Source organism: Haplochromis burtoni, unplaced genomic scaffold (genome assembly GCF_018398535.1).
Source record: "Haplochromis burtoni strain Fernald_Lab_line unplaced genomic scaffold, NCSU_Asbu1 Contig_111, whole genome shotgun sequence".
NCBI classification, from domain to species: domain Eukaryota; kingdom Metazoa; phylum Chordata; class Actinopteri; order Cichliformes; family Cichlidae; genus Haplochromis; species Haplochromis burtoni.
The window spans coordinates 1,464,530-1,492,108 of NW_024582472.1; the positions used below are offsets into that span (position 1 = coordinate 1,464,530).

Sequence of the window (27,579 nt, forward strand, 5' to 3'; positions counted from 1 at the left end):
AAATTGCAAATTAGCATCTCACTAAAACTGTGGTGCAGTGAGTTACATTCTATGCTGCTCCTGTCAAATAAACACAAATTATGTGGCTAATCTCGCCAAAATCATGTGCAGAAAAGTCCAGGTGCTTGGCTAATTATATACACTTGATACACTTAGTTAATTGGGTGTGTCCTAGTTCATATCACTGATCAAATTAGAGATGACTTTGGGGATATTGCAAGGACAACAAGATAGACACAGGAAGCACTAATTAGAGACACAACTGAAGTTCAAGTGTATCCCCAAAAAACACTCCTGACCATGCACTCAAAGACAATGTGCTACATACATTGTTAGGAAGAGCTCATTAGACACAAAGAGCAACTGCTTATTAGAGGCAGTAAATAAGACTGGGAATGTACCTTTTCACCTTTTGGCCCAGGTGGTCCCAGTGGGCCTGGTGGTCCAGCGTGACCCTATGACAAGAAAATACGATTATGACCCAACCTCATTTCAGAACAGCAAGCTCTGAGCTTAAGCTTCACAGTGTGACGTGTTTGTAAGACAGAAGAAGAGCAGAAAAAACATCCGACTGCATCCAATAGTGTCACTGGCCTTTACTTCAATAGCGTGCATACAGTCATAAAATAATTAACTTGAATGAAAATGTTTATTTTACTACTTGATAAGATGAATCCCCAGGTTAATGATATTATTCCGTCTTATATGCAGTAATAGTGTTGCATTTTACTGTTATATTTTTTATAGATCGTCGTCTCATATATTCTCTGACTGGAGTAGGTGCCACTCATAGGGATCGTTTTGTACGTAAGAATCATCGCAATGACCCGTGGAAAAACATCCCTTTTTATGTGAGTCTGTACAGAGCCTGAAGATGAAAACCTGGCTGTTTGAATATTCCCCTCGGGTCTCTCATTTTTCATAACACCCCACAATTAGATGCTTGTATTAAACAAAGGCTTACCTGGTAACCTGATATGCCCGGGTCTCCTTGTTGGCCCATTCTCCCTGGAGCACCCTAGGGAAATATATATATTTAGCCCATATATACAAACACACTAATGAAGTCTTTTAGTCCTACTGTAAAGAATTTACCACTGGTCCGATGGTTCCTCTTGCTCCCTTCTGCCCAACAAATCCTAGCTCTCCCGGCACACCGGCTGGCCCAGTCTCACCCAGATGACCTTGTTGACCTTTGCTCCCCTGGAGAAAGGCCATCAATGAGCAGCTATTCACTGAGCATACAAATAGCCCTAAGTAGTTGTGCAGTTAGTTTGTCAAAATCAAACATCTAATGCTAAAACTCTACTTGACAAGCACCTTCAGTGTTGTGCTTATTGAGGTTACAGACCTTTCTGTTTGTTTACTACTACAGCAGAGAACGTTTTAACTCCCAGTGCAAGAGAGTAAATTGACAGACATCCAAGATTGAAAGATGTATTTAGCTTCAAGCAAGTGAACTGGCAAACCTTTTCTCCTGGCCTTCCTCTTTCCCCAATTTTGCCAGGTTTACCCTCCTGACCCTGATAACAGAAAATCAAACAGGGTTCTAGTGGACCAAAAGAGCTGTCTGTTTATTGGAACTGAATGAAATTTGGAGCTGGCTACCAAAACACTCACCCTCACGCCCACAAGCCCAGGAGGCCCAGGGGGTCCTTCCTTTCCTTTCAGGCCAAATTCACCCCTGTCTCCTGTGGTGCCCTCAGGACCAGCATCCCCCTTTTCACCCTGGGAAGGTTGGAACGAGTCAAATAAAAAGAAGAAAACCATGATCTAACAGTTGAGTGAGAATAAACTGGATTACTGTAACAATAATTACAAACATTCATAGCTTCATATATTTGAACAAAGTATCATTATTTATATCCAATAAAGTATTTTACAAGCCCAAAATAAATATGTTACAGTGTTTTATAAGCCATTAATGATACTGCCCACTGAGAGGCCTACACAACAGCGGATGGAGATGCCTGCTGGTAGTGTAAGGAGTTAATATCTACCAGCCGGAGGAGTTTGATTCCGAGGAGAGCTTCAGGTTATATATAAAATCTTTAATGGTATTCAGCATTTCTGTACAGTAACAGACGTCTAAGCGCAGCAAAGGCAAGCGGTACAGCTAACTGTATCTAAAAGTCTTACTCCAGCACTCTGAGCTAGCTGCAGTTTCCAAGCTTGTAAATAGAGCTACAGCCGTTAAGCCAGGATGACACAAAAGCATGACTAATTTATTAGACCAAACAGGCACCGTACTGGAAATATTTCAGAGATAAAAAATAAATAAATAAATAAAAGTGTCATTTTGACTTGACATATTCTTTAAGGTGTTTGTGCTCCCAGAGTATCAAGTATCATAAGAAAGTAGGGCAAAGTTTGGCTGTAAATATGATGTTACATCATCAGAAATTATCATGAGGACAGATTTGTTTCACTGACAATTTCTTGGCCGTCTAACTTTTTACAGCCGAAATGTCGTCTTCTAAGAAAGTCTACCCGTCTTGCTGTCTGACAGTACTTTTTAGGAAAAGGCATAGTGGACCTTCTTCATGTAAAGTAACGAGAAATAAAACAGACTATCCCAAATGAGTATCTCATTAGAATGCAAGACTGAACTGAAGAGTCCCAAGAAACGCACTTAGACTTTAGAGAACACGGCATATTATTATTATGCCATTATTAACAGAGGAAAATGAGAACAACTTCAGTTTTTTTTCCAGCACTGTAGTCAGGCTGACAGTTCTGTTGGGTTTCATGGTCCTTTGTGGTTCAGTCACAGAGCAAAAATAAAATGCAACCTCCTTGTGACTAGGAAAAAGAGACTGAGAGAAATTGGTAAAGGTTTGCATTAATTGTTGTCTATAAATGTAGACACAGTTTCAATTTTGCAATCAATCTGAGGCAGCCTGGAACAATGACTGCAACTCAGTGCATGCATGTCATGTTGTTTGCATGACTTAACCGGTTCTATTCTGGTTCTATTTCTATATAAAATCAAGGATGCAGAGCATCTATGTCATTGTTTTGCACCAACTGTGTTGCACTCGCTGTATTCTTGGAGACATTTTTCAATTACTGTTTCAAATCTACGAGGTTCTGGCTGTGCTATGAATGTAATTAAGTTAACTGTGTGTAGTCACAGATCTGGTCCCTGCCTTCAAAGCAACCATTTCAAAGGCAACACGATCATAGTCACTATAATCTTAGCCGTGCCACGATCTTCAACCCCTGTTGATCCAGAGTGGCTGCATTAGTGCTAACTAGCACTGACATCATGAAGTTCTTTAAAAATAAAATTAGAACAATTCAAAAAATGTTCTTCATCTAAGACATCAACACATGTTTAAAACTCCAACCCCACTACCCCTTACCCTTAATTAACACTTTGTTATTAAGTCATCAGTCAACATTTATTAGCAGGGAATGAAGAGTGACCTTCATTACTCCTGATCTAGCCCTTTTACATTAGGTTCCAGGACATTTTAGAATCAATTTTAAGATTATTTAAATTACTTACAGAGTATGATCTGACTCCCCAATATATTGCTCCCCGTTTATCACAGGACAACCATGTTCATATTCTAAGATGTAATTGTGAACTAATGCTGACTAATGGTGAAACAACAATCAAATGCTGTGATCCTTATTTTTAATCTAAATGCAGGCTGTTTAGTATTTCCGTTATCTGTTACAGGATTTTTATGTGTAAGTCATCAGCCCATGATCCATCACAATTCACAGGTTACTGCCTGTACAGTGTGACCAGAACCTTGAGAACGATTTTGGGTGAAGACACATTCAGCAATCATCGTCCGTAAGTTTGATTAGTTTCTGACTGGTAGTTTGTTACTTTAGCCAAATGAGCTAATAACACTTTAATACAGGAGAAGCATTTATTTGGCAAAGTCAGGGACATTTTGCCACCTTCTCAAATAGAATACTGGCTGGTAGCTCTGACGAGACAAGACTGCAAGACATTTCAGTGAAAACAAATATAATGGGGTCCATACCATGTCAAAGTATCGTAATTACATAGTTTGGTAAACATTGTTTCTAAAAGTTTAATCTTGTGATTTTCTGCTGATGGTTTACATAATATTTGTGCAATAAACCACTACAATGCACCGATTTTCACTCCCCTTTCATTCCTCAAACAACAGCAAAAGCTGCTAATCTCTTCTGGTAGCTGCACTGTGGCCAGAAACCTCTCAAAGTAGTTTACTCCGCTGAGCAGAGGAAAAAGTCCTGTACAGCATGAAGCTGAAAAGAATCTCAGGTTGCTTCTTCTAATCCTCAGTGTTCTCAGCTCACATTTTAGCACGTTGACAGAGCAAAAAGCGCTTTGTGGGTCCATCAGCCGTACTTCCAACATTTTGGCTTTGCTGAATAGGCACACTTTTTATGCTTTTCCTTTTTTCTGTCACACTATCTGCCAGACAGCAGAACTCCTAAAATAGCTTGCTATCTGTTTTCACTGAGCATCAACACAATGTACTCCAATTGTACAAAGGCCAATATCTCACAAACAATACTTGACTTGTTCTAATTACAGTAAGCTGCTACCGTAAACAGGAAAGTTTGCAAAGTTCACCGACAGCTTCAGGATAAAATTAATCAGCGTCGAAGTTAATAACAATTATTTAACTACTAGCTGAATAATTGATAAATGTTTTTATAATCACTCCGGGACTCATGACTGTACAATTAAAAACAGTTAATACACATCTCTTTTTTTATATTTTTAAAGTATTTTAAAACTTGCCTTGGCACCATCAGGTCCACTTGGCCCAGCCTCCGCATCTATGCCTGGCTCACCCTGACAGACAAATCACAAAAACATTATAGTTGTATTTCTTCCTGATGACAAAGACGGTAATGAAATGGAAGCAAAAACAGATGTAATAGCACACTCAAACATTTAGCACTTGATTTTGGCGCAGACTAAATAAATCAAGTACATCATAATCATTAAGACATCACAGAAAGAAAACTTGGGAAACTCACTCTCTCGCCAATCAAGCCTTGTTCGCCGATGCTACCAGGTAGACCAATGTCACCCTGTCAAACAGTGAAGCGTGACCGTTAAGCTACCATCCATGTGTTAAATGTCTAACATGCAATCTTTGATATCAACAGGACAAATTTAATCAGTGCCACCTGTTATGAAGGGTACTACGATGTAAATCATGGGAGTAAAAACTGACTTTTTACAAAAGCTTAACTAACTAATAGCTTAACTTAATCTGCCCGCACAAAACTACTACTCACTACTTTTTGTGCTGAAAAGTAATGAAATTATTAACAATGGCAGCAAAGACAAAGACAGCAACCTGAGTGGATAAAAAGCATACAGGAACACAACAGTCACATATATACAAAAAGCAGTTCATACAGCTTTGGAATTAATGTTACTTTTTTTTAAAACTTGAACTTTGAGCAATTACACTGTATTCACAGGTCGATACCTATCTCAGTAGATAAGTCCAAATCCAGTAGGTTATTCCTGTGCATCAATATTAAACCCACTGACGGGTCAAGGGAGTAACACTTATCCCATTACAGTGCAATATTGTAATGAAAAACCTTGAGTCTCGGATTTCATGTGGAGTTTAGTCTGACAGATACCTCTCAAATAAAAATTGTTGTAGACCTTCTGAACTCATATGTTGTGTGGAAAAACATTTGTCATAGAAGCACTGCAGGGTCAAATAATCTCGGCTATATATATCCATAGCATCACAGAATGACCTGTAGCAGAAGTCTAAACAGACAGACACAGCCTTACCCATCATAGTTGGGTATGCCCTCAACTATGATGATGCCCTCTTAACTTCAGCATTGCACCTCGACTATATGACATATAATGTCACATGACATTTCCTTTCTAAAGTATCTACAGTGTTTTCTGGCTGTGTACAAAACTATTTTCAAGAAAAATGAGACCCTGTGGAAACTGGAGAACTATTTTTTGTTATACAAGTTTTATCTTTACTACAAGTTTGAGATCTGTTTTGCGTGTTTAAGAAATTGGCGTGTATAGAACAAACACACTAAACTTGATTTAGTGTGTTTGTTGATTTCACTAAACCATCTGATTGTGGAGATTTTCTCTCCGATATTGTTGGAACTTTACAATATAAAGCAACTGTTGTTGTGAATTGGCACCGTATAACTAAAACTGAATTGATCTATTATATACAGTATCATTAAAATATTCAAAGAATGAATGGAAATCTATGCATGCAAGGGACAAGCCAGAATTGAAAGGCCTCCGAAATGAAAGGCCTCAGACTCTCAGGCGGCACAGCAATAAAAGCAGGCATGATTTTGTAGCGCAGAGCCCTGCATGGGCTCAGGAACACTTTTGAAACCCGCTGCCATTGAGCCCTGTTCATCTCTACATGTACAAATGCAAATTAAAACTATTAGGCAAAAGAATAACCATATAAACGAGATCCAGAAACACTGCTGCTGCCTCCTGGGCTTGAGCTCACTATGCATGGAAAAAAGACAGGAAAATCCTGTGGCCTGATTTGAAATTCTTTTTGGAAATCCTGGAAACCGCATCCTCTGGTTTAAAGAGGAGCCGAATCGTCTGACATCCCTGATTGTATTGGGGTGCTTTAGCGCAAGTAATATGGACACATAGGTGCCATTACTGCTGATCGATACATACAGGTTTTAAAATAATAAAAATAAATAGTCTTGTACCATTGCTGTACTGTATTCTGATTTTCTTTACATTTTATGCTACCGATAATTTGGGGAAAATGAGTCTGAATGTATTCAGTACTATATATTTCTGTAAAGCATAAAGCAAATAAATCAAAATTTCTCAATGATCCCAGAGTAGACCTAAAACAATGTGACCTTTCTGGAGACACAAATGACATGATTAAATCATCAAAGGCAGTTTTGATATTATAATTCAATAAAAAAAAAAGTGCAATTCTGACAACATATCATCCTCGTCACCTTCTCTCCAAGATCACCAGGCGGTCCTCTCTCTCCGGTCTTCCCTGGTAGCCCCTGTTAGGAACAGTCACAGCTTTATTATTCTATCCAAATGTAAAAGTCAGTTGGAGGCTTTACACAGACTGTGTGATCAACTTACACTCGGCCCAATCTCCCCAAGTGGCCCAGTCGTTCCTGGTGGCCCTGCTGGTCCCTGCGGCAATAAAACAGGAGCCTCAATACAAAGGTTAAGAGCATTTTCTAATCTTGGACAAACCTCTGAAAGTGACATTAAAAGAGTAAAAAGAACAGGTGAAAAGAAACAAGTAATAGGCAGAAAGTTTGGATTTGTGAATATAAATTAATCTGCAGCCATCACAACACAGAGCCAAAACTCCTAAAAGATGTAAAAACTGGGCTGCTGTCATAGAGGCACAGTAAGGCTACAATAAGGCTGCCAGGGAAGGAGGAAGGAGATGGTGTAAATCAACTTGTCTCCAACTCACTACTTTTCTGCTTGTGTTTGTGAGATTTGGGAAGCATGAGAGAAAGAGGATTAGGCTGTCTAAGGCTTTTTCAAACAGGATAGAAGTTCCTAAGTAGGGTCAAAAATGAAGAAAATCAGTCTAAATATGCAGGGGCACGTAGGGTGCATAGTAGCTGCTACAGAGCTCTGAGTTATAGTAGACAATGAGATACTGATTTATGACGTATCTTCTAAGAAATTCTGCAACAGCTAGATTTTGCATAACTAAACCACATGGAGTGAACACCAGAGAAAAAATGTGACCAACAAAAGCAGCTATTGTTAAAGCTTCAAAAAAGTACTAAAACTCACTGGCTCTCCTGCAAGTCCTTTGGCTCCTGGAGGTCCAGAGTGGCCTTGGATACCCTGAAAATAATAGCCATTTGTTACACCCACACTCCAGGTACTCATAAATATTTTGAAATGCTATAACCCCCACGAGATAAACATAAACAACGCACACCTATGTCTTATCCACTACTATTGCTTACAACAAATTCAACACTGACCTAAAAGAAAGCTTTGTTAGCCCCAATAACTTACTTGAAATCCTTTAGGCCCAGATTCACCTGGCTCACCAAGTCTTCCCTGCAGACAATGACACACACAGAAAAATAGGTTTTGAAATCTGAGCAGCCAGTTAGATATAATTGTGTTGTTTCCATGTGTTAAAATTAGGATAGGGCTTGGTTCACTTTCTCTCTATCCTCGATTAGGTTTAACGTTACAGCTACGTTTTGCATTGAAATCTATGATAGCCACTAGAACCACAACCATTTCCTGACAAACAGGAAATTATCTTGGTAAAGTTTCTATCCATCAAAGTCAAGTTTGGTAAATGGAATCTGGACCCAAATTTGTGTGAGTGCATTTTGCTTTCATTATTTTCTTATGCCTAATAACTGCTGATGTATTTGCCAAATAACCAGGAGGTGCCAAGAGTAAGAACTGCCAAGCGTTCATGTCAAATAATTGAAGTGACAGTCATACTGAAATTTATCAATAAGTTTAAAAAAAATTAACCTAATTCAGACCTGATTGTGTTCAAACCCAGACTCACAAAAATGATCTAATGGAGCTTTAAGACTGTTACAGCCAACTGATATTAAACAGAACCTGAGATCATATCTCACCAACTGTTGTATATATTCACACCAAACTTGGCCCCTTTCTCATTTTCCAAACCGCACATCCTCAATTCCTTTTCCTCTTATCTTAGTCTCTACCACCAGAGTGGGGGTGCCTCAATAAGAAAAAAATGCATTTCTCCCATCACAGTGCCAATGCTTTTAACACGATAAGATCAAATTGTGATTTTGCACCGCTGAACTGCTGGGCCTACCTGTTGCTGCATGTACTAAAATAAATTGCTGCAAGTGTAAACGATCTTTGCTGTCAGTTACTTTAGATTTATATTTGAAGAAATGTGTTTACCTTTAATTGACCATTTTTACATTACTGTATTTTTACTTTTATCCCTCCAGTTTTGTGCACACCCACCCTCTTACTTTAGTGTTTCTGGTCAAAATTGACTAGTCAGTTTTAGCAGCTCTTAAATTAGCATAACAGACATTTTTCACCACCAAATTCAGTTCAATGAGTCGTTCAGTGGGCCATTCAGGGGGTCAGGGGCCAGGGTCATCACTTTTATATTTTCAAGTGCATAGTGTGGAGGATGCCATAAGGCCTTGAGGCAATCAGATGTAAAACACAATATTTATGAGTGTTTTAAGTTGTAAATTGAGGCGATTTGACCCGAAAATGACAGGAAGGTTATTTATGTAACTTTTGCGACGCTCACTGCTCAACTAATAATGGTTAATACATTACAAAAGTGTAATAAAATGAATTATTTGTTAATTTAAGAATCTGCAGAACACTGTGAACCAGCTGAGGACATTACAGCTGGAGTAGCACCATGCTTCCATCACAGTGGAACCAAACATGATGATCATCATATACATGCAACATTAAATACTGAACTTCTACAGTATCAACAGTGCCCGTTTATCTGAAATGCTATTTCTGAGAAAGCTGGAAGGCTAAATGATCAAATGCAACCAGGATTCGTGCTAATGCAAAAAATTACTGTTAGAAGACATTTCGTCACCATGTCTCCAGGGAGGCCCAATTTTCCTCGTGGACCATCAGGGCCCTGCAAAGAAAAAAAAACCCCATCGGTTAACTGAGCTTTTTCAAATCCCCCAGAGTTTAAGTGTTTCTCACTGACAAGCACTACCAGCACCATCAATATTTTAATGCTCTTTGATTTAAGACTCAGTTGTTAAATTTGTTTTTAACAAGAGTGCCCTCTAAAGATTCTTCAGATGCTAAAAACAGTTAATAACCACAGTCTTCAGAACAAAGTCTCTTGTAAAGATTCTCATGATTTGTCGTTTTCTCTGCAGAAATTTGAGCCATTTGTTTTTCATGGAGCATGTGTGATGTGCATAATCAGGAAACCTAATGACAAACATTCCTCAAAGGCAGCTGCAGAATAATATGACCAGCAATGAATCCCTACGCGTTAACTGAACATCACACTCTGAGTATCTTGTAACTAGCATCACCTTTGATTTTTTTGACCATGTGCTCACCTTTATTCCTGTAGATCCTTTCTCCCCCACTGGGCCATCTGGACCTCTTGGACCCTATGCAAAGAAATAAAAGCTGAGGAATAGTTTGAGAAACACTGGCCTTTAACAGACCTAAAGGGCATGTTGTTTAACAAATAAAGTTAATGATTTTTGGCAATTAATCTCCATTTTTGTCATTCCCATTTAGCAGAGCCTGGGAGGCAGTGCTTCTGGTTTGATTGCATACTATGGTTTAGCCCACACTGGAGAGACATCATCAAAGATTGTGGCTATTTAGCAAATAGTTTGCATCTGGATATTAGCTCCACACAGTGCCCAGACTGTGAACACTTTGTCCTCATTTTTTCAAGACTACGCACAGCAGTGCTGCCTTCACACTAAAGTAATTTTGAAGAAGCCTTGGGAAAGGCTAAAAATCCTTTAGCTGATTCATACTTGCTTTTAAAATGAACAAAACTGTTTAGTCAATACTTAAGAACTGATTCTGTGTGATTCTAGTTCTTTTTCCTTTTCTAAGTATCCTAAATAATGCAAACAGACAGAGTAGAATATATACAGAGCGCTAATTTAATGCTATTTCCATTAAGCTGTCAGAATAAAATTATGCTTTCTGTTGTTCAGAAACTCAGCAGTGTTAGGAGTGAGAAACCTTTTGAGGTAGTAACTGTGTTCAGCTTGTGTTCAAAACTTGTGTTAAACAGGTTGTAAAATATACATTTACTTTAATAAGAAACTAAAATTGAGATTAATAGATTCACTCAAAAAGTCTGTTTCCTTAAATATAATGTTTTGTCTGATAATGAGAAATATTTACACGTCAGTAGGATCATTTTAACTGTTTCCTGTTTAAATAATTTTTTAAATCACGTCTCACTTTCTTGATGCATAATAGGAGAGTAAGTGATCATAATTCAAGATACTCTGACTTGTTTCCAACAAATCTTTAAACAGATTCATACAATTTCATTAGATTTCTAATCTAACTTCACCTACAATCATTTTTTTCACTTATTTAGCACAAAAGACAAGCTTGCTTATGTTATTTATTCAGACTGAACATCTAAAGTGCAAACATTTAGCATCCATCCATCCTTCAAGTGATAATCAGTTTTCACATCCTTTTAACTGGGACAGGAACATTAGTTTGAAGTTCACTCGCACTCAGTCTTTCTTTATTTCTTAAAACAAATTTAAAAAAATAAATGGTGCAGTCAAATCACTAGAAAGAAAATTATTTTAATGAATAACCTGCAAATACCTAAAATGCCTAATGTGATGACTGAAAATTTAGTTATATTTATAGTAATTAGGCAGGATAAAAACATTGAGCTCTGTGACCCTGTAGAAGTACAACATAACAAGGGCAAACAAAAACGTATAAAAGTCCTATTTATTACAGTCATGTAAAAAAGGAAGTTTTCACTGCACTCTTTCAGAGCCCTATGAAACACTAAGTACACCTTTACTGCTTCCATAGGAATTAAGAAGGAAAGTATCCGCCAGGTGCTGCAAATCACCCTTCACTAACTGATCAGCAAGTGACCACATGTTGACATAATGCCACAATATTCCCAGGAGTGGATATTTCAGCAAACTCAAATCCGATTCAGACTGTCTAATTCTTATAGAAATTGCAAAAAAAAAAACAAAAAACCTACATGTCAAACTGAACAGGCCTCAGTCAGCACAACAAAAGTTAAAGTTCACGACAGTACCAATACATAAAGACAGAATTTTGGCTTATTTGGAAGAGCTGCCAAGAGAAAGCCTTTTCTCTGTAAAAAGAACATGGCAGCACAGCTTAGGTCTACAAAGTTGCATCTGAACAATCCACAAGACCTTTGGAACAATATACTTTGGTCAGACAAGACCTTGTGGGAGATGTTTGGTCATAATGCCAGCGTCACTTCTGGTGAAAGTCAAATACAACGTGTCAACATCTCATACGAATTATCGAGAATGGTGGTAGAAGGATGATGGCTTGGACTTATTTTATAGTCACAGGACGAGGAAACTTTTCAGACCATAAACGCTTCCGTAACAAAAGTCCCTCAAAAACTGACAGTCTGATAAAATAATATAGAAAAAGACTACTTCAGTTTACTGATGCTAAAAGCTTTTCTACAAGCTACTGAATCATGATATATGATATGATATATATGCAGGTTTTCACAGGATGCTGCAGGCTTGTGAAAACTTTAATGTTTGTATGTGTGTAGGTACTTATAAAACTTATTTCTATAACAGACACAAATGTATAGCAGTCACATATGGATATATTTTGCATGTGAGATGAATCATTAGGGACAAATTAAGTCTTTCCACCAAGTGGGTGAGTACATGAGATACCTGGAAAAAACAAAACAAAAATACTGGCAGCGACCCGTGGTAGCCCTCAGCCTCCTATGTATGCACCTGAGGTATCGGTTTCAAAGTTATTTCAAAGTTAGCCAAGTTATTCGCATATACAGGATTTTCAGAAAATTTGACCCCTTGACCTCAACCAAGAGGTCAAGGTCACAGATTCAAACTATGATACACCTATGGTATCCATTTAAAACTCCTACTCCGCTTCATTCGCGAGTTATCATAGTCAAAGGTTTTTCAGCAAGCTTGACCTCTGACCCTTGATCTTGAGGTTGAGGTTACTGAGATTCAAACTCAACTGAGATTTTTAGTAGCTACGCTTTTGGTATCCAATTCAAAATCTTACATTGCCTTATTCTCAAGTTACTGCATTCACAAACTTGGGTGTCCACATCATGCGCCCACCATGCCCACCTGAGTGACAACTATACCCCATTAGCCTTTAACAGCTGAGGGGTAAAAATGGGGCTAAAATGACATATTAGATCAATTATTTTATCCAAAATTTTGCACTCTTCCATTAAAGTCTATAACTCCTTAATTATATTATGCAAAGCTGGAAAACAATGAAGCACCAGTGACAGATTTAAACCTGCAGATGCAGCAAGATTCTGAGATAAGCTGCTACATCTTCTATATAGAAAGATATACAGATGGAGGCTCACTGAGGTTATCTTCTAAAATGATCTGTGGTTTTGCATTATAGAAAAGTACTTTAAGAGATGTCATTATGTCTGGATCTTTTAGAGACAATTAGAGCTGATGTAATGTTACACAGTTCATCTTCTCATTATTGTGGGAAAAAAGAAAAAACAACTATTGTTACTGCAACTGGGGATGTAAAATTACAATTACAATAAATCAGGGCTTTAAGCAGTCACAGTAATGGCAAAGGCTGAGTAAGACTGTAGAAGTGTAAGCTAGCATTTCAACAGATATAGTGACACTAGTGTTTAGCAGCCATGGTGCCTTTTAGCAGGTTACTGGACATGGATCATGATGCTCATTTCATTTGCTGGGTGCAAACATAATTATGGTGTATTATTTATTAACAGACAGTAATTACGAGTCACATAATGGAGATATCATTGTTTACTATAGCTTCCATTTGCTTACCCTCCTGCCTTTGGGTCCTCTGATACCAACAGATCCCCGGGAACCTGGAGGCCCCTGCATGTGTATGAAAAAATATTCTTAGAGTTTGAAAATGGAGACTTAGATGCAACTACCTCACTTTTTTTGATATGTTGTCAACCGTCAAAGGCTGCTAAAAAAACACAACACCATATAATCATATTGAACTATTACTGTGTGACTTTTTTTTCTGCTCCCTTTCTATCACATTGATGTCAAGCTAAACCGAAAAGCACATTCTCACACTTAACCACACACATCTCTTCTAATCTCTGTATCAACTCTGTGTCGTCTTGTTTTGTAGTTTGTCCCAAAGTGTCCATCAGCATTTTGTCTTTTTGAAAATCAATCTATAAAAAAAATAACGCAAAAAAAAGAATAAGAGGCAGAAACTTTAGCTGCCCTTTGGGGTTGTGTCGGGAAGGGCATCCGGTGTAAAACTGCCAAATCAAACATGTGGAAATACCTTCTGTGGCAACCCTTTGTGACACGGCAGCAGCCGAAAGTAGCCACTACAGGAGGCAGAGTCTTCAGCTATTGGGCCTCTTTCCTGTGGAACCAGCTCCGAGTTTGGAATCTACATTTAAAATTCTGCTTAAGAACTTTATTTTCAATAAAGCTTAGAATTAGTGCTAGATCAGGTCACTCTAAACCATCTTGTGAAGATGCTATCAGATCAGGCTGTTGGGGGACTTTCCATAATGCACTGAGCATTTCTTTCTCCACTCCCCTCTTTTTACTCTTGATGCATTTGCATGCCACTGCTGCATGAAACTAGCTTTTGTCTGCTCTCTCCTGTAATTTGTGTTTAGGCCTAAACTGTCTATTTTGATCTTCACTTTCTCCTTACCCCCCAAACGGTTGCAGTACAGTACTGTACCTCCCAAAGCCTGGTTCTACCAGAGATGTCTTCCTGTTGTACGGGAGTTTTTCCTTCCCACTGTTGCCAGGCGCTTATTCGTATAAGATCGTCTGATCGTTGGAGTTCTCTCTCTCTAATATTGTAAGGTTTGTTTTTTCATCTTCTAGGAAATCTCAGTTTATAAATAAAACTAAATTGAAAGTATCTCTACAGAAGCAAGAGAAATGCAACATAGCACCAGTGTAGTTGGGTGCGGTGAGAAGTGCAATCTGAGACTGCATACAGGCACCATTTTTATGGATTAGATAAGGTCTGTTAGTGTAGATGGCACAATAGGTTAGTATAGCCACACCACACACATGCACACACACCAAGACAGTTTACCTTCTCTACAGCTATGATACAGATAGTAATAATGGTAAACTTACTGGAATCCCTTGCAGTCCAGGTGGCCCCATCTCACCAGGTATTCCAGGGTGACCCTGATGAAACAACGTTACTTGAATGATATCTATACAATCTTTCAAAGAAAGCATAAATAAGTCCTCAGATGTGACATGATAAATCAAATCTGTTATCACACCCCAACCCTTTACAACAGAATGCCCCCTGGTATGAGAGATGGGGTCCAGACTTACTCCTTACCATCGGCCCCTGTTCACCTGGTGGCCCGGGGACGCCTGTGTTCCCTCGATCACCCTGAAGTGCCAAAAGCCACGATTAGGGAAACGGAAGTAGGATTGCAACCGATCCAACAGTCAAATATATGTCAAAACATTTAATTACACCCAGTAACAACATAATAAAGTAATGCTCTTAAATTGTTGCTTTTGTTTTATCAGAAATGTACAATTACATTATATGGAGAAAGTTAGCAAATATGCAAATTTTAATGTCTCCATGTGGGCAACGGTCATTGCAGGTGGGATCACTTTTTTAGGTTGTACATCCAGTTCTTATGAGTGCAATATTTCTGGAACATCTTTAAAACTATCATTCAGTTGAGCAGATTAAATTTTGGTCAAGCTTACTGTGATCTAGAATTTCATTACTATTTATTCCAAGTTCAGTTGGACTCAGTGAGAACTGATTAGATGTGGCTAGTCAAAGGTCAATGTATGATTGGATCATTTCCATCAAAAAATAAATTGATAATAATTAAATTGTATATGTTTATCTCAGTTGAATTCATCTACTTTTGGGACTTGTGTTAATATCTGATGATGAATTAGGTCATATTTATACAGAAACATGAAAAATATTACAAATCTTACTCAAACTATAACTGGTGATCGGCTGGTGCACGCGTACAACCACAAGACAGCAATTTTACTTGCATGAGAACTTATTTGAAAAACTGTGTTCAATATATTTTTGTGCATTTGCTGGCCCACTCCATACAGCACTACAGAAAAGATTTCAAAAGGTCAAAACGAGACTACAAATTGTGACAGTAGCAAAGAATGACACATTTAGACCGTGCTAACCTTTTCTCCCGCGATACCCATCTCTCCGACAGGCCCAATAAAACCAGGCAGTCCCTGAGGGAGAGAAAAAATGCTGTCTTAACTGTGTCTTATTTCTCTTAGTCTTATGAACTTGTAATTCTCATAATAGGCTGCACAGCTCTGGGGCACTGACAAAACAGACACACACTGTGAGCATCAAACAGAAACGAGCAAAAAAGAGGGAGAAAAGCCTTTACCCTCTCGCCAAGCTTTCCGACCTCGCCAGTTATCCCGGTCTCACCCTACAGCAAAGCAGCCAATTAGCATATCACAAACTTATTCATGCCTTTCGTTTTTAGTGCAATTCAGTTGAAATGTGCTTAGAGGCCAGTTCCCCTGTGGTAGCAGGGAATTAACATCTAATTTATACATATTCAGATGATACATTATCATAAAAGAAAACCAGGGAGAGAGTGTTCAGTTACGGTGACAACGGTTCGTCTGTGAACGTATGACAATTAAGTCTGACCTTGAGTCCATCTGTGCCCGTCAGTCCAGGGAATCCCTGCCTCCCCGGCCTGCCCTGAACAGAAAGCAGAAATGACAGAGAGAAGTGTACTGAAGCTCCACACAACAAACAATAAACTCTGTATCTCCAGTAAAAAGGTGTTGCTTCCCTCAAGAGGCTGCGACACAAAACAAACCAACATTTGATGCCAAAACAAAGGCACCCCTTTAAGACAGCTAATGATTCAAAAAATAAAGAGGTATTTCTAGCATCAAAGGCTTATTATTACTCACAAAACTCTTTGGGTCATTTGTGTTTGTATTTTCATATTCACTTGTGGGTTTTACTTTTGGGAGATGGCAGACTGAAGTCTACCACTGCAAAAATAGATTGTTTTATTGGAAAAGGCTTCTCTATTGTTTAGCCTGGGATGACTCCAAACAAACACATTTTTGGACAGAGACGGTCACTGTGGACTTTTTTTTACTGTGGAGCAGTTCAAAGTCATCCTATTCGTCTTTTATAAAGTCACATTTGGCTTGAATAGCATCTTTATCAACAATGGTCACAATTCAGATATAAAAAATCTACATCTGTTGAAGTCAATTGATAAACAAACAATAACGGGAACTTGTTTGACTCCACTCTTAAATAGATTTAATAAATTATCTAATTATCTTTATTATTATCTTTCTTGTGCATTCATCTTAAAAAATAACTCAATCATTAGATACTTTTAAAAGAATTTCTTTTGTTTACAACACTCTGTTTGCTTTCACGTTCTTTTTATGATAGACAGGAGGCAGCAATTTGCTGACCAATCTGGTAATATGAGTACAGAGTGTCCAATAGGAAGTCTTTAAAAACATCTGGAAAACAATAGGAGATCAGTCAGCCAAAGGACTTACTATCCATAATTGGTCAAAGTTACTCCTCCAATGCTAATTTAGGCAGAGACACATGAGCGTAGTAAGTGCTGAGGTTTTAAATGACAACTTTGTTATTGTTGTGTCTGGTCTTAGGTTGTACTCACCTCGGGTCCAGCGGGTCCAGCTGGCCCAACTGGCCCCTCATCACCCTGACCAAAAAAAACAAATAAAAAAAAGTCAACATTACATAAAGAAACATTTATTTCAGCTTAAATGAACTTTTAAATTTAACCACACCTGAAGTCCTGAAGTTCCACTTGGACCTGGCAAACCTCTTGCTCCTTGTTTTCCCTATTAATGAGACATTGAGGTTCAGGGTTCACTTAATTTCTGTGGTTCTAATTGAGCTGATGTGGTTCTACTAACCTTGGGACCTTCAGGGCCATTTTGTCCTGGTGGGCCAATGTCACCTGGAAAGCCCTGCAGAAATAACAAGAAATGAACCCCAGCTATATCACCATATGGTAGAATGGTTTATGCTACTCTAAACTGATGATGATAAACAGCACTGAGCAAAAGTCTTGAGCAACTCCTCATTTCTTCAGATTTTGTTTCCAGGAAGCATTGTGCAATTCCTGAGTTGTCATGAGAAAGCTAAAACTCGGGAGGTAGAGCAGGTCATCTACTAATTGGAAGGTTAGTGATTTGACCCCTGGTTGCTCTTGTCTGCAGGCTAAAATATCCTCGGGCAAGATCCTGAACCCCAAGTTTCTCTCCAAGTGTGAATGTTAGATTGAAAGCACTTATACATAGAAAGAAAAAGCTTATATCAATGTGTGTGAATGAAGCATATTGTGTAAAGCACTTTGAGTGCTTGTGTGGAAAAACACTCCACAAGAACCAGTCCATTTATCAATAGTTAGCCAGGCTTTCTGAAGACTTTTTAGAGTTTTCTGTGGACATTGGCTGCTTTTTTGCTCATTTTCATTCCAATTCTTATACCTGACCATTTTCAGAGGAATGTTTTTATTTGTTAAGTGACTTAACACTGACCTATGAAACACCTAACTCAAGAGATGAACCATTGTTGTGTTTAGCAACTTAGCAAGAATCAATTCTAAATTTTATCTTCAGGCACTTTGTTGCCAGGAGTCTGTTGCAAAAATATATAATTCACACCCGTTTCTGTAGTTGAATCTACAAGAAAAAGCCAAAAAGTTGATTCCCAAAGAGCTACTAGATGAAAACTTGAGAATGGAACAAAAGGCAGCCAACATTCAAAGAAGAGCTTTGAATGTCCTTCAAGAAGCCTGAAGAACTATCCCCGAAGGCTACTTAAAGGATTTAGAAGAAAGCTTGCCCAAGAGAGTTCAGGCTGTGTTAAAGAGTAGGTGGTCATACAAAACATTGACTTTCAACACCATTTTTGAGTGTATTTCTATGTTTGCAGGTTTCGGTAAATCACTGCACCCCTTTTCCTAGCAAATATAAAGAAATGAGGTTTGGCTCAGGACCATTTCAAATTCCTGTATTTAGATAAAATGTTTGTATGTGACTATAATCTGTATGTATCTATAATTCCTACCTCTAGGCCAGGAGGACCAGGTAAACCAACAGGGCCCTTCTCACCAGGTTTGCCCTTAAAAATGTCACACAATTATCACCAAGATTAGAATTAAAAATGTAAAAACAACAACAACAAAGCTAAAATTTGCACATTTACTAGATTGTGGAACCAACATAATGTGGCATTTTAATGAAACAATCCAATACATCTTCATTTTTTTCAGTTATAATAAACCTGCCCTTTAGCACCTGTAAACATGTTATGCAATTCAAGGTTACGTCAATGCAGAATAAAGGAAATTTAATTTTCATTGCACCAGACAACAAATCCCTCAAACAAGGGAAAATCAGATAAGATCCTGATATGAAGAATGAGTTTAGCTCCTTGGAATGGCTGTTATCATTGCTGAAAGATGCATAAATCACATAGCAGATCAAGCAAGCATGAGGCTTAGTTTTCTATGCAAGAACCTCAAATCAGATCAGAGAGCACTGAAAACATTAAGGAAACTTTTAGATTGCATAAGTGCCAAAGCTCGGAGAGCGCTCACACTGGGAATTTGCCTGTGCCCTACTCTTTGAAGAGTTGAGCTATATGTGCCTGATTAGACCAAAATTCTCACACACACATAAGGGCATGAAGTTTGCTTTTGTATACGTTTGAAGATTTCTGCTCATCTTTCTTCAAGAAGACCAGCCTTTTTTTCTTGAGAGCATCTTAAGACTCACTGGATCCTTTGAGTGCACCACTATGCTTTCAGAACAAAATTCTCATCCGGAGTTTAAAAAGGAGAAACTGCCTTCACATCATAATTTAATTGCAAAGCAGGCAAAGCAAATGTTTTCTTGCTTGAGAAAAGAAATATCTGTTATTTCTAAATAAGGTTATAATGTTCAGTCTAGAGATCACTGCAACATCACTAATTAAATAATTTTAATCAAATAAATTCCAATTCACTGCACTGGCTCTGGGGGCGGCATTAATGCAATCCAGTTAGATGTTAACTAAATGAGGTTTCAACTATACTGAATGGAGTTTTCCTGCATGAAACTATCCACAATGGATAGTTGTAAATCAGTAAGCATGTGGAAGGTAAAATACCTGTGGTCCAGGTTTTCCACAAGGACCGGGCAACCCACGTGAGCCACGGCTGCCCTGTAACATAAATGCCAGTTAACAAGACAAAAAGGGGCATCAAATGCATCAAAACAAAAAGTATTGTGCAAAGCCTATTTGATACATTGGAGGCATTTGTGAAAGACTGTTTACCCTTTAGTGCCTAAACCTGGTACACGGCTATAGTAAATGGTTTGTACTTCCCTTTAAGAGAGCAGTACAAGAGACTTTACAGCAAGTCCCATTAATCCATGCACACACAGATGGTTGCAAAGATGACACACTCTGTGCTGGTCTAATTGGTAGCAATCTGGAGTGAATCATCTTGCTGAGGGGAATTTGACACGGACCCAAACAGATGCATTTACGAGAAGCCAGCCATTAAATCCATAATCTTATTAATGGATGATCTGCGCCATCACCTGAGCACATACAAAAATACACCTACCTTGTCCCCTTGGAATCCACATTCTCCCGGCTCTCCTGGCAGGCCAACATCCCCCTGGAAACAGAAATAAACATAAAAAATAGTGTGAATGCTAATAAGAGAAAAATTCTATCAACAAGGAGCTATGATTAGCACATGCTTTATAGCTTTGCCTTAAATGTTAGCTTTCTCAGGAGAGAGATACAATTTTGTGATTTGTCACATTAACCATTCTTTTGTAGAGAAAGGTAGTAGTTTGAGAAAGACATATGCAGATCACCTTATCACCTTTCAGTCCTTGTTCCCCTGTATTTCCAGGTACTCCCTTAGAAGCAAAGAAAAAAAGCGCTGTCATGTTTCCCTGTTCACAAGGGTGTATTAAAGATGGACACAGCCAGACCTGAAAGATAAGTCATGATCTCTGTGCTCTGAAGCCTCAACAACAGTCACCAAGTGATTTTTTGGTGCTAAACGTTACTGCATTTGCTAAGAGTGCAAAATGCTAAGTAAGTAAAAGCAAGCAAATGTAGTTAGCAAGCTGTATTCATAAATGGCACAAGTGCAACAAACAGACACATACACAGCTACACAGGGAAAACTGTTTTGGTTTGAGGCTGTATGCTTTCCAATGCAGTTTAGTTTGCCTTTCTAATATGGTAGTGTATCGGGATTGACCACCAGTTCCTTTAATGGTCACTCGAGGCTTCCCCCAACACTAAGTCTGCTATTTTATTAGTCTGTATTAATGGGCGTCTGTGTCTTGAACTGGTAGAGCTTATGCATGCAACTTGCTAACCTAGATTGCTAGTGTCAGCTAACTTAAAACAACCTGATACCCTTGACTAAACAGGGTTGTTTCTGCCTCCACAAAGATAAAACAGTAATGAGCAAAACACTAACACTGAGGATTCAAAATACAATCCAAAACCAACTGGCGTTATGGTGGCTCAGTCCATCATTTACATACATCTTTACATGACTCCCTTTTGGCTGTTAGTAGAAATGGAGATTTTTGGCACTTCCACTTGGCATCATTTTCAGCCCAGAGATTGCCGCTTGAGGAACATCTATTCTGTAGCATAATTAATCCCAAGACTAACCATGTCTGACCAATGCAAGCTTAGCCTCTACTGGAGGAAGTTTTGAAGGCCAATCACTAAAATACCAAAATGCATACAACTTACAGTTAAAAATCCTCAAAAACAGACAGAGGCAAAACAGTGAAACTGGAACATTTACCTTGAGTCCTGGTGGTCCAGGTAATCCCATAATGCCAACAGGGCCCATGTCTCCCTGCAAACAATCACACCAACAGCCTTAAAACAATGTCCTTTAGAGGAATTTTGGTCAATAGCAAAACAAGTGTTGTTTTAAATTCATAGCAGATGCTCATAAAGAAAGGAAATAAATAATACTCCACAAAAAAGTTGTTTCGAACTAATTTTAGAAGGAAGAAAAATGAAAAAGCAGAGAGCAACAGACAACGAATCAAAGTGCATAAACCACAAATATAACTTTATGAAATCAGTTACAAGGACTGCACAACACTCACAATAAGACCAGGGACTCCACATGGGCCAGGAGCTCCCAGATCACCCTAGGAGGAATGGGAAAGAAGAAGAGAAAGAAGAGATACATGTGCACACTCAGGAGCATAGAGCTGTCAGTACGAGATGCGATTGAATGCAGCATGTTTCTATATTTGTTTTGTTGATTAGTATTTTCCTTATCCTGAGAAAATGTTTTCCTCTACTCTATCTCAGTTTAGCACTGAGTAAGCGACTTGGCACTTAACACACAGAGCAGATTGTTGCCTAAATGATCTACCCCACAGCCACATGCTATGCCTACATCCTCTCCAAGCCACGCATCCAATACAGAGATGGATGACACACAGCCCAGTGTGGCCTTCCTGTCGCTTCCTTTCTTTCTCTATGAATGAAAGGAGGTGGATTTAGCCAAATGGAACATCCCCTCTTCTCTCTGGAGAGAGAGGAAATGAAGCCAGGGGGATGCTCTCAGAGGTCAGCCAATCACAATCTAACACTGACCCAGTCAATCACAAGTGGTGAGTGTCAAGCTAAAGAAAGATGAGTGGCGAATGAAACTGCTGATGGTGCCCTCATACCAGTATGGATAATGATGAGTGAGGGAGAATGCCAAGATCTGACTCGTGGTTAGTCCTGAGTAAGTATAAAATGTTCCTGCTTTAAGTTTTGACTGTGTTAAAAACTTTTTCAGAATTATCCCTCTAGGTTACTTGATGTAGACTAAATAAATTTAAGTGCTACATTAAAATTTGTATGAAGTGCACCTGTTTGTTGCACTACAGCATTTTGTATGTAATCTTCTAAATGACACTGCAGTGTGATCGTTATGTGAAATCAGATTAAATCTGTGTCAGGTGTAACATTGTGGACTTCAGGGACAAATGGGAGGAAATGGATTCCACCAATCATGAGTAAATCGTGCAGGAATCCACATCTTTTCACTTACTGGGTTCCCATCAGGGCCAGGTGGTCCCCTCTCTCCAACGTCACCAAGAAAGCCCTGAGCACACAAAGAGACAGCATCGTCATGTAACCATAGAGAGAGAGTCTTTATTATATTCATTCTCTCAAAATGCCCATTTTGATGTTGAATGCATTTAGATATCACACAGGATGTCAGTTAAGTTATTACAGCAAACACAGGGGATAAACAAAGTGTTTTTCCAAAACGGAAGTTTCCAGAGTAAGGCCAAGTTATCAGATGTGCTCCCAGCATTTTCATTCCCCAGAGACCGGCAGGAAATTCCATGGCTGATTGTTTCCAAGCGACGAGTGTCTGTGTGTGCACGCACTGGCAGGGATTGCTCAGCAGCCCGCGAACCAAACCCCCAGGACGCGCCTAAATGGCTGAATAAAGCTGCTTGGCCCAGGAATTGCTGACTGTGCTCTTTTTTTTGCTTGGCGCTCGTAATTCCATTATAGAGGCAGAACAAGAGGAGTGATGCAGCCAAGAGGCCACACGCTCATCGTGTGCTTGTCAGTATGCCAAGGTCAACATGCAACCCACTGCACATTACACCTCAGTACTTGCCTATAGAAGGTGAGTGTTAGGGTTAGGGGAATGATAAATGGCAGAACTGCGGTGAGGTCTCTTTTATCGTGTCTACAGAGGGAAAGATCAAAAAGGGCTTGAGTCTTAAACAGATGGCAAAGCTAGGGGCTGCTAGTGTGGCAAACAATCATTCCTTTTTTAGAAAATTAGGCAAAAGTGGATCAAGAAATAAACAGTAAATGGTGAAAAAACAAGAAACACGGAAAAATTTGCTGCTCCCAAACTGTCAATAACTCTCTCAGTTTTGATCAGAAACACATGCAACTCTTTTTTTCTCGTGCCGACAGTAAATCTCAGTGAGGATTTAATTATAGGATCTGTCCAATGAAAGTCTCTTCTCAAAGCTATGTGCAAATTCTAGCCAGTCATTCTATCTGTATGGGTGACACAAGAAAATGGGAGCAGTTTGATGTCATTCAAAATCTGAATTCAAAAAGACAATTTTCATCACACATATTCCCATTTGATAGAATGTGCCAGCTCTTTTGCTTGTCTGGTTCTCTTGCACTGCTGCTGAGTCAGGATGGAAAACAAAAAAAACCCAACTTCTTACACAAACTGATCTCACTTTTCACCACAGAGGAAGAGAAATGGCTTGCTCATGACTTGGCAATGAAGGGCTTACTCTTAGGCCTTGGCATGTGTCGCTGACCATTGCAGCATAATAAGACTGAAAAATCATGTTCAACCAGACTAAGCCTGGGAAAAATATGTGATTCATACAAGTGGTTATGTGCAGTATTAGTATTTTCCATGTAAGCTTGGAAGGACGGGAAATTTGCTTCCAGGCGCCAATGACAATAGACCTCTCTCGTCTGTGGGTAGAGCTTCCAGAGGGCCAAACCCACAACTGACACATTATATTAGCCTATCAGTCTAACGCAACACAAGAACAGTAATAAGCACACTGTTTAACACAGAAAGTTTCCTAATCAACTTCAGTCAGAGAAAATTAATTGCACTGATCATGAGATTTATAGACAGATAGCATTTTTTAACATTAAACTAGCAATAAGCTTAGTGGGAATATGATTATAATCTTCTGATATGTACTAAAGGAATCTATGCTTCCTCTTAGACTGTAGTAGGCTGAGTTTTTGTGCCTCATATATGTATTTACGAGTAAGGCCAGGAGGGGTTTCACACTGAACTGAAGTCTCTGTCAGAGTAATGGTCATTTAATGGGCTTTATAGTAGCTCTGCACTGCAGTAAGGTCCCATAGATCACAAACACTGTCATTGCCATAAGGCTACATTAATAACTGAGAAGTATGTTGAGAGAAAACTTTACCGGCCTACCCATCTTGCCCTTCTTCCCATGAACACCAGGAATTCCCTACGAACAGGAAAGAAATGGATAAGAAGAAGAGTACATCATTTCAAAACCTGGACAACATTCAGCAATAAGACTCAATCTATCGGGCGGTGTGTAGTTTTGATGCTCCTCACAAGAACAAAATTATTGACTGAAAGCAGAGAACACCATTTCTTGAAACTTTACCAACTGTGGGGGGTAGGGGATAAAATATTCAAATTCCATCCTTCAGCTTGGTATCAGCAGATGACAAAACAATCTCAAAGGGTCCATTTAACAGCTGTTCTGTAGTTTTCTATATTATTACATCATGATCCTCAGAAGTGTTCAGGAGAAAGTTGAAATCTGAACTTCTGATAAACAGAAGAGCTATAAAATGGATCATGAGGTGAGGTTATTTCATCAGATAAGACATTTGAAGCTCAACTTATTGGATACAAAATTGTGCATTCATTGTTTTTACTCAAGAGTAATGGATAGGTTTGCCTAGTGTGGTCTTAGTGTTTTGATCTAATGCCCTTGTTTTATTCAAGTAAATCTAATCTGGGTCTCATTTCCATTTCATCATTTTTGGGACATAATGCAGCCCAGTGGGTATTCTCTCTCAAAGCCACTAATACTCACTCTCTCGCCATCAGGACCAGGAAAGCCAAAAAGCCCAGGGATGCCAATGTGACCCTGGAGAGATAAATAAAAGATGGAGTAAAGGAACAGATAAGGCGAAGATAGATGGAAAAGCAAAAGGTGGATAAGGGGACATAATGAGACTGAGCAAAGATGCTGGGCATTGTGTAGGACTGTCAATAACACTAACACGTGTCTAAAAATCTTTATAAAGCCTTCAGCTGTGATGGGTCCATCTGCAACAGTGCTCTGCAAGGTTTTTGTTACAGTTGAGTGGTCTCGAAGAGCCAAACCTTGAAGCAAGTGTATATGCCCATGGACTGCATGGTGCTGGCTTCCACGATGTAGTCCAAGGGCACATACCCTCACATCAGGGATCTCTGGAGATCTTCATGCCAAACCTGCTCAGTGGAAAAGTAGAAATAACAATGACATGAAATGAGAAGCTTGCATCTGGATGCATTATGCAGCACAGCTATAAAGTTTTATGATCTCTGGCTAGCATTACTAAAAACTGTATTGACTCTAACATACTTTAAATATATGAAGAAAACCATCTGTTACCATTATCGTCGCGTTAACGAGGAAAGATGAGCGGTGTTTATGACACTGGCTGTTTTATACAACCACACTGGTTAGGTAATTAAATTAGCATGATTTTCACAGCTCATTTAAGGAAAGCGAAGGTCCAACAGAGAAGAAACATGCTGCTCTCCCCTGTGGCCATCAGTAGCTGCTACATGAGGGAGCATGACAAAAACAGGAAACATTAAGAAATGGCAAAAGACTTGCAAAGTACCATAGAGAGTCTTACAAAAACACACATCCCAACACCACCACCAAGAAGAACTGCAACATCTACTTACCCTCACCCCTTTTATCCCCATTTTTCCTGCAGGCCCAGGAAAGCCCTAATTGTAATAGATAAAAAAAAAACATATTTCAGTAGTTACAAACAGCTGCATTCATCTGAGATGCCATACAAGTAAATTTATGTATTTAAATCGGCTGACTAGTCTACTTAACAATTAGCATCCACCTTTTGGATATTAAATTTTGTATCCTCTTTAAAATTCTGTTTAGCATAAACCCTGACATTTGCAACATTAATGCTTCAGCAGCATTCACATCTGTTTCCCAGAAACACTGTCGTCTAATGCACCAGCACAGAACATGACTCTGCAACTATAAAGATCAACTTTCTGCTCAGGAGAGCTCCCAACAGCAAATTGTAAAGTCTTGACATAAACATATAGCCCTCCTGATTCCCAGCCTACAGATGGTAGGGGGTGCTAAAACCTAATCCACCACACATCTCTAAGTTCATATAGGGGATCAGAGTTTTGGCATAGTCAGTGCAGTAAAGCACAGAGGCAAACACAGAGACCTGTGCCTGAACACTAAGTTATCTTAAACATTCAAGGGCTGTAAATGAGGGAATAGCCAACCAGTTGTTTTTGGAGTTTAAAGCTGAGATAAAATAGATTTCTAATGTGGAGAAACTCTAATACTTCCCAGCTTTGACTTCTTCAGTTAGACTACTCCTAGAAGTGAAGCAAGGGATAATGCTCAGAGTTTTAAAGGACAGAAGAAGCTTTTATTGTGTGTGTGTGTGTGTGTGTGTGTGTGTGTGTGTACCTGGGGACATGTGGCATTAGTCACACTTTTATTACCTTTTCTTTCTTCAGGGTATCGCTTACGATAGAAACCCTTTTGACATTTTATTTTCTCACAAGACCAGGGGCATCCATCGCTGAAATTCCACCACAGGTAATTTTTCTTTTCTATCAGCAGCTACACACTTTTCATTCTGAGTTATCAAATTAGTTTTTTTTTGTTGAGGCGCCGGTTTCGGAGATTTTTTTATAGTTTTGCTACCATCCAGTATTATTACATGTAATTATTTCCTTGCTTAAGAAAACATAAGAATTCAATGCTCCGCTGTAGTTCTCAGTATATTCATTATTCTGACAGCAAGTAAAAATTACAAGATGGAATCTGATTTGTTCAAAAGTCCCAAATCAGCCCTAATTTTTCAAAAAGTTGAAGTCACAATAGAAAAAATGTGCCGGCCTCCATTTATTGTTTTATTTCCACACGTGTGTCTGTGTGTCTATGTGTGTGTGTGTGTGTGTGTGTGTGTGTGTGTGTGTGTGTGTGTGTGTGTGT

The 27,579-nt window shown here is 38.9% G+C and overlaps 1 protein-coding gene across 1 annotated transcript in view; it reads right to left on the reverse strand.

Moving 5' to 3' along the window:
- The window catches only part of col27a1b (collagen, type XXVII, alpha 1b), a 65,113-nt gene that overhangs the window by 10,250 nt on the left and 27,284 nt on the right, over positions 1 to 27,579 (reverse strand). The window contains exons 11-42 of the mRNA XM_005928841.3: positions 26,277 to 26,321; positions 25,411 to 25,464; positions 24,763 to 24,807; positions 22,866 to 22,919; positions 21,922 to 21,966; positions 21,609 to 21,662; positions 20,650 to 20,694; positions 20,391 to 20,444; positions 19,928 to 19,981; positions 18,845 to 18,898; positions 17,686 to 17,739; positions 17,557 to 17,610; positions 17,424 to 17,468; positions 16,412 to 16,465; positions 16,140 to 16,184; positions 15,922 to 15,975; positions 15,080 to 15,133; positions 14,863 to 14,916; positions 13,555 to 13,608; positions 10,072 to 10,125; positions 9,585 to 9,629; positions 8,018 to 8,062; positions 7,787 to 7,840; positions 7,109 to 7,162; positions 6,970 to 7,023; positions 4,999 to 5,052; positions 4,757 to 4,810; positions 1,621 to 1,728; positions 1,470 to 1,523; positions 1,096 to 1,203; positions 965 to 1,018; positions 402 to 455 (exon numbers count right to left, since the gene is read on the reverse strand). Of these exons, the coding sequence (XP_005928903.1) occupies positions 402 to 455; positions 965 to 1,018; positions 1,096 to 1,203; positions 1,470 to 1,523; positions 1,621 to 1,728; positions 4,757 to 4,810; positions 4,999 to 5,052; positions 6,970 to 7,023; positions 7,109 to 7,162; positions 7,787 to 7,840; positions 8,018 to 8,062; positions 9,585 to 9,629; positions 10,072 to 10,125; positions 13,555 to 13,608; positions 14,863 to 14,916; positions 15,080 to 15,133; positions 15,922 to 15,975; positions 16,140 to 16,184; positions 16,412 to 16,465; positions 17,424 to 17,468; positions 17,557 to 17,610; positions 17,686 to 17,739; positions 18,845 to 18,898; positions 19,928 to 19,981; positions 20,391 to 20,444; positions 20,650 to 20,694; positions 21,609 to 21,662; positions 21,922 to 21,966; positions 22,866 to 22,919; positions 24,763 to 24,807; positions 25,411 to 25,464; positions 26,277 to 26,321 (1,764 nt within the window). The remainder of the gene's footprint in view (positions 1 to 401; positions 456 to 964; positions 1,019 to 1,095; positions 1,204 to 1,469; positions 1,524 to 1,620; positions 1,729 to 4,756; positions 4,811 to 4,998; positions 5,053 to 6,969; positions 7,024 to 7,108; positions 7,163 to 7,786; positions 7,841 to 8,017; positions 8,063 to 9,584; positions 9,630 to 10,071; positions 10,126 to 13,554; positions 13,609 to 14,862; positions 14,917 to 15,079; positions 15,134 to 15,921; positions 15,976 to 16,139; positions 16,185 to 16,411; positions 16,466 to 17,423; positions 17,469 to 17,556; positions 17,611 to 17,685; positions 17,740 to 18,844; positions 18,899 to 19,927; positions 19,982 to 20,390; positions 20,445 to 20,649; positions 20,695 to 21,608; positions 21,663 to 21,921; positions 21,967 to 22,865; positions 22,920 to 24,762; positions 24,808 to 25,410; positions 25,465 to 26,276; positions 26,322 to 27,579) is intronic.